This window comes from Alligator mississippiensis, chromosome 3 (genome assembly GCF_030867095.1).
Source record: "Alligator mississippiensis isolate rAllMis1 chromosome 3, rAllMis1, whole genome shotgun sequence".
NCBI lineage: Eukaryota > Metazoa > Chordata > Crocodylia > Alligatoridae > Alligator > Alligator mississippiensis.
In genome coordinates, this window is record NC_081826.1 from 273,954,544 (window position 1) to 273,967,764 (window position 13,221).

General features: G+C 41.7%; 1 protein-coding gene across 2 annotated transcripts in view; it reads left to right on the forward strand.

The window, feature by feature from the left end:
• The first annotated feature begins 934 nt into the window (after positions 1–934).
• PAIP1 (poly(A) binding protein interacting protein 1) overlaps positions 935–13,221 on the forward strand; it is a 49,187-nt gene continuing 36,900 nt past the window's right edge. Inside the window, exons 1-3 of one of the 2 annotated variants that reach the window (XM_059725195.1) lie at positions 935–1,298; positions 2,236–2,405; positions 10,950–11,138. In XM_059725195.1, coding sequence (XP_059581178.1) covers positions 1,016–1,298; positions 2,236–2,405; positions 10,950–11,138 — 642 coding nt within the window. In that variant the 5' untranslated portion in view covers positions 935–1,015. The remainder of the gene's footprint in view (positions 1,299–2,235; positions 2,406–10,949; positions 11,139–13,221) is intronic. The other variant, XM_059725196.1, reaches the window with a different exon arrangement.

Below are 13,221 nucleotides of genomic sequence, written 5' to 3' on the forward strand. Positions count from 1 at the left end.
CGGCCGCGGGCGCAAGGTGGACAGACCCAGGTGCCCGAGCAGCAGGGCTGAGGGAGCTGCCGCCAGGGCTGCCAGGAAATGAAGTCTGGCGGACCCACCATTGTGCCCACCTCTGCCTGACGCGCTAACGTGTCACAAGGAAAGCAGGGGGACCGTGCGTATGCTGCGCCTGTCAAGTCAGCCCCAAGGCCGCTGCGAGGGTTGGGGCCCCTTAGCTGTTGTAACCCCCTCCCGGCCAGCTGAGTTGCTTTGCATCACTGGTGAGTCTTCGGGCAGAGTGACCCTGTGGCGCCCATCTCCTCTCCGGGTAGGGATGGCCCCTGGCTCGCAGGTTGCTCCTCCGCCCTTTCACAGGTCTTGTTTTTAGTCCTGCTGGGTGTCCACAGGCCTCCTGGGCCAGGCTAGCCCGGGGGTGCGGGGTTCGTTGCTGACAACCAGACGAGGGAACAGGCCGTGCTGGCTCATGCGGTACCAGATCACGGGCTGGCCACAGTGAAAGGGTAATACCCGCTCAGGAGATCCCTGCCTCGGCTAGAGGAGGGCAAAACTCCCGCCGGCCTCACCCGTCTGCCATGGGGTCACCTGCCTTCCCCCCAGTCTGGCAGTGGGTGTGATCCTGGGAGGAGGGCCAGGCACCTGCCTCCAACCCCCGCGTCCTAGTCCAGGGGCCAACACCCCGGGCCCCTGAGGGAGGCCTCAAGCCCTGGCAGGGGGAGCAGGCAGCGCAGCGCAGCGCGGGGACGGGGCGGCGGCACGGAGGAGGAGGAGGAGGCCGCGCGCGGCGCAGTGTGAGGCGGGGCCCGGGGCGCTAGGCCGCGGCCGCGGGTTGCGGTGGAGGCGGGCGGGGCCGGCAGGGGGCGCTGCGGCCGGGCCGGCCAGGCGGTGAAAGCGAAAGTGCGGCGCTCGGGCAGCGGCCGCCGCCAGGAGGGAGCTGCCCCGGCTCGGCCCCGCGCCGCCTGCCCCCCCTCTCGGGCCCGGGGCCCTCCCATGCGGGCGTGAGCGGCGCGGGCCGAGCATGGCGGACTGCTTCGACCGAGCGCCGGGGGCCGGCCGCGGCCAGGGCCAGGGCCAGGGCCAAGGCCAGGGCCGAGGCCGGGGCCGGGGCCGCGGGGCGGGCTCGACGGAGAGCGGCGGCAGCGGGGCCCGCCTCGCAGCCTTCCCCGGCCCGGACGCGCCGCACAAGCCGGGTTTCCTGCAGCAACAGGAGCCGCTGCGGCCGCCCAAGACGGCGCCGCCGGGCACCGGCCTCGCAGGTACCGCGGCGCCCCGGAGCCCCAGGCCGCAGGGACCGCCGGCAGGTAACAAAGGGCCGAGGAGCCGTGGGGGGACAAGGGGGAGCTGCTGGCCTGGCCTCGTCCTACACCGAAGAGAGGGCTTTAAAACGCCCCCTCTTCCCCTTGCTGGGTCAATGTCTTTGCAGGCCCCACGGGCACCTTCTTGACAGGATCCTTTCTGTAGGGGTGTGCCGGGCGCCCACCCCCTTGGCTTTCTCGTTCTCCATGCCTATGGAAAGCTGTGAAATGCAGTTGGGGGGCGGGGATCTGTAGATCTCCATGTGATTTTTATGGGGTTTTGTTTTTAATGAGGAAGGTAGAGGTCCACGCTGATGCCTGGTGCGCCTCAAATCCCATGGGTGCCCGTACTCAGCTCCCCCAAGGGGTCTCGCCGAGGGCCGAGCGAAGCCAGCGCAGGAGGGTTTCCAGAATCGGGGTCTAAATTGGGACACTAAAAGTTGAGGCATTGCAAGGGGAAGGGGTTCTTGTCAGGTCCCCTCTTCCCTTCCCCTCCCCTCTCCTCCCCTCCCAGTGGTCTTGGGTTTTTAACATCTGGGAGAAAATGTTTGCTAAAGCTTTAACACGTTTTCCCCTTTTTGTATTGGGGGACTTTGGACCACAGAACCCTGACATTGCTACAGGAAGACCCCTTTAGCAAAACCTGACTTGTCATTCTGTAAAAATTGCAGGTTTAAAAGAAAATAACATCCTTTAGAAAGACCTGAAAGACTTAGTTTTGCACCAGAAATGGGAGCAGAAACCAGATTTTTAAAAGCGGTATCTGTAGTTATCTAAGACTCCTGAAATCCTCTTTTCTCTTCTTATGTTGTCCTTCAGAACAAATGTTCATTTTATGGTTATATTTTTGTTGAAATTTGTTTATGGAAATTTGTTAAATTCTAACATAAAACTGTTAACATAATGTGATGGTATTTAAAAAAACAAACAAACAACCTTCCAGAACCTGGGACTCTTGTCTGTTGCACATCTGGATCACAGGATAAAATTTCCATTTCTGATTCAGGACCAGCAGTAGCTAAACCTCAGGTGGCTGTGGCTCCAGTGATAATGTCAAAGTTGTCAGTTAATGCACCTGAGTTTTATCCACCGGGATACAATCCTAATTTTACAGTAAGTATTTAAGTCTTCTTTAGTATCTACTTTTTTTTTTTAAATCTAGGTTCAAATTTTTATTCTTTTTTTCTTTGTCGTTTTTGTGTTGGACATAAAAGGCCAGTAAGCGCTAGATTACCACTGCCTTCAAAATGTTTAAGTAGTGATGAGAAAATGTCATGAAATACATACAAGTCTTTCTTGTGAGCTGGCTTTCCATTCCAGTAACTCCATTCTGTCATTGCATCAAGCATTGACTTCCTCTGTGTTGCCTCACTGCCACCTGTTAAGTGTAATGCCAGGCAGACCTTTCCTACCATCTACTGTAATGTTATTTCTGCAACAACTTAATTCCTTAAGGAACTTGTATGAGTTCTCAGAGGCTTCCTCTGCACATATGTTACATTGTATGAATAACCAAACCTCAAACTTTAATGCTTTTTCTCTTTGTTTATGCTGAAACAACTACTTTACTATCAATACCAGAACAACTGCATTTTGAGAAGTTGGTGGCAAAATAAAAACTGAATTTTGAATACAAGTCTTTGACACACATTTTATCTCAATGGTAACTGTATATAAAAATACTTAATCAGCTAACTGTGTACACCTTGTGAAATAAATTATGAGTTGCTTATGATTAGCAATAGAAAGCTAAATTAAGTGTTGTATTGCTTTAACAGTAGTAGTTAAACTAAAACTTCTGAAAGATTAGCCAGCTCTTTTTTTCCCCTTCTAAAACAATGGCTTGTGGGATCAGGTATAACTTATCTATTCCACCACTGTCAACCATTGGCTGCATGCAAGGGACTTTTTAAGTGGTACCACTTTTTGTCAGTTATGGAAGAGAGACAAAAAGCAGAGACTTTCCATATGCTAGAAAGCTTCACCATCACAACTTTCGTTGGCCTACTGCTGCTGACATCGCTGTCACTAGAGCACACGCGCACTTAACTGCTTTTGCTGGTGCTGCATATCCAAACTACAGGAAGTTGTGCTGGGAGAAGACCGTGCTAAAAAGTCATACATATCATTACTAATGCATTTCAGCAACTCTAAACTTAGAATTAAAACAAGGCACTTCAGTTTTACTGCTTGGTGAAGCTGACACCTAAAGCCAACTTGTGGTTGATTTCTCTTAGTTTAGCACATGCTGAAAGCTGAAGTATATATTTTTTTCTTTTGTCTTTTCCCTTTGGAGGTTGAAGACAATTTTAGCAGAGGAGAAAGGGTCTGTGCGACTTCCCCTTGCCCTGGAGGAACTGTACCTCTCCTAGGAAAAGCTTAGCTTGGTCTCCAAGTCTGTAACCCTGGACCATATTAAAAAGTCCTTGTAACAGGTGTTTTCTTTTGTGGTCTCAGGTTTGTATTTCCATGTACAAATTTAACATACGCCAGGTTTTACTAGCTTGCTTGTGCTAATAAAACCGGTTGAATGATACAAACCCTTGGCCAATATGCAGCTGTTGGCAAAATGATAATATGGACATGTCGGCGCATGGATCTCATGGGGAAACACTGCTGCCTCCCGTGTCATGTGTTCTATAATAGAGGACCTCTATTCCAAAGCTGTCAGAATGGTACTTTGCACAAACATAATGTTTCTTATGTATTTATATCAGTTACACAACTGAAACCTTGTGAGACTAGTGACCTTGAATTCCTGTATGCTTTGTGACTTGCCAAGTAAGATATAGCCCTGATACCAATTGGCGTCACACAGTTTTGTATGCAAATAAATAAGGACAACAAAAAATAGAGGGACAAAAGACTAGAGAAATTGTTTGGAAATTTTGAATACGTTCATTGACTAACATCTTAAAGACATGCAACGTGCTTTTTAAATAATGTGAAGCTTTACATTTTGTGAAGCTTGCTAATAATTAGCTGACTAATTGTCCCATATTGTAATTTTTTTTATTATTATTTGATGGTCCTTTTTAAAGTGCTGGCATGTGTTTTCTGAATGATTAACAACAAATTGTTTTTTTTGTGTTTCTTTTTGAATATATATGACTGTTCTTATACATGGGAATTAATTGTAATGATCATTTGCTCGGATAACCCCTATAACAAAAAAGGTGCCTGTTTATGAAAGACCTATCAACAGAAGTCAGACTGTGAGCTCTGATGACCAGATCCAGTAAAGCACTTAATTTCCTTCAAATTAGGCACTTAGCCCTCAAACAGGAAATTCTGAATTAGGAGCTTAAATTCCTTTTATAATGCATAAATAGAGTGATCTAAACCGACCATCAAATCAGTCAAATAGAGCAGGGAGCTGTTTAAAGTGAGCCAAGAGGAAACATTGAGGACAGGAATGTATCTGCAATCTCAAACTCCTCTGCATCTTAGAGGCCTGACTCAGGACTGTAGGAAGGTGCTTCCATCTGCTACAGCCTAGTCATCTTCTAAAAGTAGGTTCCCACAGCTGAGTTTTCAAAGGTCTGAGTGGTTCTTACTTTTCTTTTAAAGCATAGAAGAAAAGGTGGTGGCTTCCACCCTTTTATGTAGTAGCTGGAGCACTCCCTCAGGAAAGGTGAGACCAAGGTTTGGTGTCTGAGAAGGTTCAAACCTCTGTTTTCCATATGAGTGCCCTAACCTCTGGGTTAGAGTTTCTCTTAAGTGGTGAGGAGGCATCTTCTACTCTTCCTGTTTAAATTGACCACTGTGCAGCAAACAGTTTGAGATTCATTGGGACAAGGAAACTGTAAAAGAGGGAGTATCACTGTGTAGTTTGACTGTGGCACCACATGGCGGGAAGAGAGAGGGGGCCCTGAATTTTTGTCTGCTGCTAGGCCTATTCTTCTGCTTCCTTTTTCTTCTTCATCTTAAAGGAAAGTAGCCAGCACTGCATTTTATGGGGTTCCTGATCCTGTCAGTGGTTGCTGGCCATGCTTTCAGAATACCTTGAAGGACTTGAGTGTAGGAATGGCCGGAATCTGGATTCTGAACACATTTAGGAGGGAAGTTAATGCTGAGCTGTAAAATTGTTCTGTACATGCTTAACATGCTGCAAAAACGAACAGAGAAGTGTCTAGTGAGTTTAGGTGTCTCTAAATATTAGGTGGGAAACTGAGCAGGATTTTTTTTGGATCACAGGTTAGGATTTAGGTGCCCCTGCTCCTCCTACATCCTTTTTTGGATCTAGCCTCAGATCAAATGTAAAAAAATTAAATTGGAAATTTGTCCCAGCCCTTGCACTGATGGTATTAATTCCGCACTCTAGTTTGTGGTGTGGTGTTGCTGTACCCTATTAAATAATTGCTGAAGTTCAAAGACAAGGTGATTCTTGTGAGTAGCTTATTTAAATGTATAAGATCATTTGGGATGCTTCAAGATAAGATGTTTTATGAATGTCAGAGAGTGATGTTGGTGATTCTGTTCAGCATGCTAAGTTTCACAGTTCATTTAAAATATTTTCCCCCTGTTCATACTTCGTTATTAACTACCCCTTTTCTTTGAAATAAAATACATTTTGGTATTCTAATTATTTAATTGCTCTCTTTTTGGGCAGTGTGCCTCTGCATGTTTTGCTGGAACAGAAACATTGAATAGAGTACAGAAATTTTTTACCATGGATTTTTTTCAAGGACAGAACCAAACAATTTTTGTCTTTAATTAAAATGATTGTTAGCTAATATCATGGTTCTCCAGTTTCTCTACCTAGAAAAAATTCAGTTTCTCTGGATTAGAATTAGCAACAATACTTTTCCCTTTTTTGGCTTTCTAGAGAATACTATGCAAAATGAGTTTCAGCCATGAAAATTCAGGTGTCACTGAAAAATGTTTACAATTTTTCATAAAATGTAGGTATGTAAAGAAGAGCAGGGCACTTAGCATAAAAAAAAAAAGCTGAATTCCATTCAAAGTCTGGATTATTTTAATAATCTCCAACTACTAGAATTCTAAAAGCCCCAAATGCAAGCATCTTACTACATACTGCCTTCCAATTTTAGAGTGCTGGATATATCATGTTTATATTTATATTAGAATTTTAGAATATAATTAATTATATATTTCTTGTCAGTAATGCAAAATTATTTTGCAGTCAGTGTGAGAGAGAGTAACATGACTGTCGCTTCAGCAAAAGATCTATTTTTTTTTTTTTTTTTCCCTGCTATAACTTTTGGGACTGCTGTCAGACTCTGAGTGGAATCCTTTTTGTTGCCTTGTCTTGTACAATTTGTTTTCATAATTGGGTTGAGTGCAATAGATGTTTCATTAGATGTAGCCTAGTATACAAAGCTACATAATGTATAGTAAGTAGATTGATATATTCTGCAGGTAAGTAGAGAGAGGCGCGGGGAAGGGAGAGGAGGGAAGCGGATGTTATGGTCAGCAGACCACTCAAAATGACTTCGGACCATAGTTTGGTAACTGCTGTAGATGAAATGTTTGGTACAGGCAACCGCTGTTTAGCACTCTTAATTGGTTCCTGAAAAACCAAGCGTTAAGCAAAACTGGAAGTATTTGACGACCCAAGATGGCAACTGCAGTTGTTTTTAATGACCCAAGATGGCAGCTGCAAGCATTATAACAAAACTTGCTGAGCGCTAAGTGAAATCAGGTATCAATTTCAAATTAGCATTATAGCAAAATAGCACTAAGTGAAACAGCGTTAAGCAGGAGTTGCCTGTACTATTTTTTCAGTGTTTCCAGATCTTAAATTCCTTAAAAATCGAGCTGGCTATAGATGGGAGAAGAATGGATTGTAATTAAGCAAATTACTAACTTGTGGATCATTTGAGGTCAGGTTTTGCTGCCATCAACTTTATTTGAAGGAGAAATGGGCACTATGGACCTGATCCAGGTCTACTGAACTTAATGAAAACTTGCTTACTGATTTTTTTTTTTTTGATTTTTTTTTTTTTTTTTCCCCCAGTCCCATCATTCACTAAGTGAATGTGATACTGTCATCTGTTAATTCGTTGCCACTTAGAAATAATCAGGGTCTTTGTAGAGTTTGTGGCTAACGGAGAACTTCCTTTACCTGGGGTACTAAGCATGATGATATATGACTCCTCTTTAAAGCACCTTGAAATCTTATTGATGAGAAGTTGTACATGAGAGAGAGAGATTAATATTGGCCTCAGTTGTACGATTTAAGGGCTAGATTTAAATTGGTCCTTTGTTTATCAGATCCTATTATTGAAGTAGTCAGGTACTGCTTTTAGTAATATATTTAATTTTATTACGCATTTTTTTCCTCACTAGTTTGGTCTGCCTTTGGATATAATTACCTTGAAGCTAAAGTATTATTGGGGCTTTTACCCTGTATGTGGTAAAGAGCACAGCCTGTAAACTACAAGGGTGAAGTACAGGTTCAGAGAGATGTCTAGGTTAAATGGGACCCAGCCCATATTCTGCTCCTCCCACTTTTAAGTCTTTCTTCTCTGTCAAATGAGAATGATGGTGATAGGTCCCTGTAGCTGTTCTTCCTGATCCTTAGCTGCTGCATTTATTGTGGAATCAGGTTTCATGAATGCTTCTTGAACTGATACCTGTTCTAACTCCATAGCAGGAGCTGCAGTTGCTGTATTTTATTGTAGATTACTTAATCCTTTTTATGATTACTACATTATAGTTTCCTGGGCTATTTTAAAGACTTTGAGGCTTCCTAGTGTAAAAGTACAATAGTTAGCAAACTATGTGAAGATTTGCTAATTCTTACCCATTGTCTCTGGACTGTAGTTGTTTATAATTACAAACAATAACTTGCTGCCTCCTCTGTCCACCAAAGGTATATTTTTCCTTTTGCTAATAAATATCAAGAGCCCTCAGGGCTGCTCAGTATTATTTTTCCATCTTCTTGCTGTCCCCAAGGTCAACCCCCATAGGAATGGCTTCCCAAGAAACACTTGGCTCATCTGTTTTTCATCATGCAGACTTCATGTTTTGCCCACTAAAACTGAGATTTCACGACCTTTACTCAGTTATTCATAGATCTCCTGTCTAATTCTTTATTAGATCCTCTTCTCTCCTTATCACTCTCCTTTAATGAAACCTAAATTTGTCTTAGCTTTATTTGCAACAGTATTTAGTTGTCTTGCTTCCTTTTCGTTCAGTGTCTAGTTCTTGCGTCCCTGTAAAACAGTAGACCAGTAGTAATGGTCTTTTTTATCTGAAGTTTTCTCAGTAGTTTGGATCTAAAAATTCTCTGCAGAGAAACAGTTAAAGGCATTTCCATTTTGCACATATCTTAATTCCTTCCCTCATCAAGCTGTTGGTAATAATTTAATTATCCTATATATTTAAATTGTCCTAATGTTGTACGTGGGGTTATTGGCTGTAGATATTGACTTAGCTGGCTCTTGTAAATGGACAAGATGATCCTTGGACAGCTATGCATTTTGTTTTATCTTTTTGGATTTTAAGTTGCATTCTTGCTGCTTCTTTCAAGTCTTACACCTTCCTTTGTACCTTTCCTATGATAGCCGAGTTACCAGCATAAGCACAAAGTTGGTGCAGTTTTTAAATTCATTCAGTTCTTACATTTTTGCAATGACTGTACTACCCAAAAGAGTACATTTCCTTCCGTACTCCTATATTTATGTTAAATGGGATAGAGATTTCATTTTTTACTTCTACTTCACATTACCTACAACACATCTTGTTTTACCTTTCTAATAATTTTTTCAAAGCATCTGCTTTCTTTCATTGTGGCCCAGAGGCCATCTTCTAATATACTATAATATGTTTTTCTCAAAATTTCTTCAAAAAATCCCTATGTATGTATTCTGATCATATTGCCATCTTTTCTCCAGTAGTTGAAGAACTGAAAATATTTGATCCACAGTGGACCCATTTTTGGAACCCATACTGATACTATACTACAGTCTACTCTTTTTAAGGGGTAAGTCTGTATAAAAATATCAGAGAGGATTTTATGAATTGTAATGATCAGAAGATGGCTTTTTTCCCCTTACTTTTTAAAAAATTGGGCACGTGATCACATTACTCCGGATTTTCTTCAAATTTCCAAATCAACAAAAATGTCTAAAGTCTTTGGCTGTCTTACCTCACTCAATCCATACTTAATAATTCAGCAGAAATGTTGCCAATATCTGGCGCTTTGTTTCTGTGCATTCTTATTGCTTCTTGAATTGCGTCACAATCCAGTTCTTCCACAAATTGCTTAGTTGTCTAGAAAATGACTGTTCGTTCGCCTTTATCCATTGCATTATGAAGAACCTCATTAAAGTACTCTACTTCCTATAATTGCATTCTTCATAGCAGGAAGATTTCTATTTTTGTCCTCTATCAGACAATCGTTGCTGTTAATATATTTTTTTTTCTTTCATACACTGGTGCCCTTGTAGAATGCCTGTCCTTTTCCTCCAAAACACAATTTTTATTCTTGGGTTGTCTTAGTAGCTTCCTGACCTCCATTTTGGTTTAATCAGATACCTAAAATTGAGACTAATCTTGAAGGTAAATGATCTTTACTGCATGTTGATCCTCAGTTACTTTCCTACTATCTTCATCAAGCTGTTCTTTTATTCTTTAAACTTGGAGTTATTCCCACTTTCTCTTCTGCAGCTCTTTTTAATGTAACTCAAAGTCTTCCACTTGATATCAACATTCCCCAAACTTTCAGTATCATTTGGATCCTCAAATCCTTTTTCTCAACTGTCTAGTTTATATAATGAATTCTTGCAAGATCGTGCTATTCTTGTTCCTCATTTTGCCACAGTGAACCAAATGAAAAAAAATTCTCTTATGACTTACAGATGAGGGGTCTGCAGATGGCTGTCTTCAGAGTTCTGAAATTCTGAATGTTACTGTAGTACATTGAATAACTAAACCATACATGGTTATTCCTATACTAATAGCATCTCTGGATACCAATGGTAGGTTTGACAGCTCTCATGCAGAAACATGATACTCATCAAATGGTTCCTTTAGATGTGACAAAATTAATCTCACTCTATTGTCCTTTGTGTTATCATGAAGACTCTTGTTCCATTTAGTTTTATTTCTGTACCCCTACCTTTCCTACTTTAGCATTGCAGTCACTCAGGAGTATCTCATTTTGGAGACAACTTTAAGCTATTTCCATAGATGAGTTGTCTATGGAAGTGACATTGTCACTTGTATTTCTTTTTCCAAGAGTTAAGAAACTCTCAAACAACAGTTATGTTTTTTATTGGATGAGGGTGTTAATCTTTGGAGGACTAGTGGACTTCTAAATCTAATCTCTATTTTACAGTCCATCCAGATCAGAGGACCTGACTAGTAGCAAAGCTGCTTTGCAGGGCTGTGGACAGACATTACATTTGTAGTACTACAGACATTTTTGTAGCACTACAAAAGTTAAGCAGAAAGGTGGGCCGTTTTTGTAGAACTATAGGGGCATGCACAAGTGCTACGGAAATGAGACCTCTTATGTAAGGTAGATCATCACAAAATGACTCATTTTATACGGTTTGTGTACCTTTTCCTGAAACTTGGGTGCAGGGGGGGCTGATCACTATTAGAAATTGGGTACTGGTCCTTTTTTTCTTTCAAGCCTGCTTCTTAATAGTTGCTAACCAAGAATATATCACTCTGTTGCTCTAGGATTCCTCTTTTGAAGATGGATGTGATGCCTATTCAACCCTGACAGATTATGTACAGGACTTCCTAATTCACCTCACTGAACAACCAGGCTGTTTTGAAACTGAAATAGAGCAATTTGCAGACACGCTGAATAGTTGGGTTACTACAGATGAAGCATTGCAAGAACTTGTTGAACTCATTTATCAACAGGTAGTATGTATATTCTGTTTTACAACAAGGGTTTAACTACAGATTCAGTCTGTTATATTCCATTTTTTGTGAGTGAGGTTTACAGAGAACAGTTTTGTCCTGCAAAATAGTGACTGGGAGTAGGGTACTTATTTACTGCAGGTTGCAAGATAAAGGATAACCTATAATTTATTTCAGTCACCTTTTTCTAGCTGTATTCATTCCTTTTCATTTCTCTACTTATAGTTTGTAATTTGGTGTAGTAAAGTATTTTGTCTGGGACTGAAAAGTTATTAGTGGGCTGTGTTTCTTTGTTTGGTCATTTTGAGGGTTGCTAGGACCATAGAGTGGAATCCAAGTGATAGCTATTAATGGAGGATAAGTGGTATTTCAAATTACTTCATTTTTATAGCAAATAGATCAGAAACCCTTGAGTCCTGAGTTCTAACTCTTTTCATCTCTTCCCGAGGAAGATACTCTTAATGAAAGTATACAGAGTTAGTCTGATGTCCTGATGCTAGATATCTTGGATAACAGATATTTTAGAACAGCCCAAGATTAACTAAAATCTATGGATAAATCAAAAGGGAAGAACCTGTTGAAGAGATGCGCAGTAAGAATGGGATACAATGACTAGTTTTATCAGGGAGGTTCTATTAAAGTTTTCTTGGGGGGTGCATGTTTAATAGTTTGGGTTAATAACTAAACTGAAGGTTCAGTACATTTAGCTGACTGATTATTAGGGCTTTGCGAAGCTTCGGTCCCTGATTCAATTCAGTAGCTGAATCTCTGAATCCGAATTGAATTGGAGGATCCTTTAATCGCTCTGAATCGAATCAGAACCCTCCAAATCTATTTGGAAAGATTCGGTGATTCAGACATAGACACAGCTTTAAATGTTTTGTCTACATACCCCTAGGCAGCAGGTGGCTCATGAACAGTGCAATGCTGGGGTGCATGGAGTGTCCCACAGAGGCGTGGAAGGCTCCGCAGCGCATTTGGCAGCAGACCTGGAAGTGGACCAGAAAGACTTCCAGTGCACTAACGGGTCCTCCAGGGAGCTCATGGGGGGACCCCCCGCACTCCCCTTGGCTCGGCAACTGGTGCCTCCTGGGTCTGCCTCCCAGCTGATCAAGTACTTCCGGTCCAGTTCTGGGTTTGCTGTCGAGTACGTGGAGGAGCCCCCCTCACTCCTGTGGGATACTCCATGCGCCCTAGCATCTCAGTGTTCACAAGCCATGCCTGATATCTTGAGGGTATGTAGAAAAAACATTTAAAGCTGTGTCTGAGTTACTGATTCTCCGAATCGGCATTGAATCTTCAGATTCAGCCGAATCAAATCGGGGACAGTGATCTGAATCAACTCATCAAATCACTGTTCCTGATTCGGGCCGAATCTGAATCGAATAGGGCCCGCTTTGCACACCCCTACTGATTATCCTTCGTTTCCTGCCCTTCCGGGGAAGATATTTGTTTTCTCATTGACAATACACTTGATGTATTCTGTTATAAAATTGTACAGTCTTCAAGTACTCAGGTGAAAGGCTTCATATATTCCTTTGGTAGCTATATAATTATGATTTAATTTCCCCTTAAGATCTTGTCATCAAACATTGTAATAATTTTAAAGTGTTATCAATTGGTAAGAACTCTGTAAATTATTCAAGAGACATAATAAATGCATAATGTTGGTTTCTTGTGCCAAAAAGAAGCAGTTGAAAATAGTCACTTATTTCATGATGCCAGTTTATCTAGGTACTCTTATAGTTTCCCTCATCGTAGTAACTCTGTGCCTCCCAAATTAAAAATTCAAATCAACAATACATTTTTTTTTTCCAGCTCACAGGAGAAATAGTTTGATTAGTTTTACTTTACATGAGTGTAAGTGTGTGTGAAAGAGATTTGGCTTTCCTACAAAATTCTAAAGAGATGAGGTTTGCAGAGCACCATTATGATTTGGGATTCACACTAGGTTCAGCTCCTGTGAATTTCTCCCTGCTTTTATGAACCTACCTCTTGAAATTCTTTCTCAAATTTTTGTGAAATGAGTTTGTCCCCCACTACTTACTTCAGGAAAATGAAGCCAGTAATTTTTCCCCTTTGC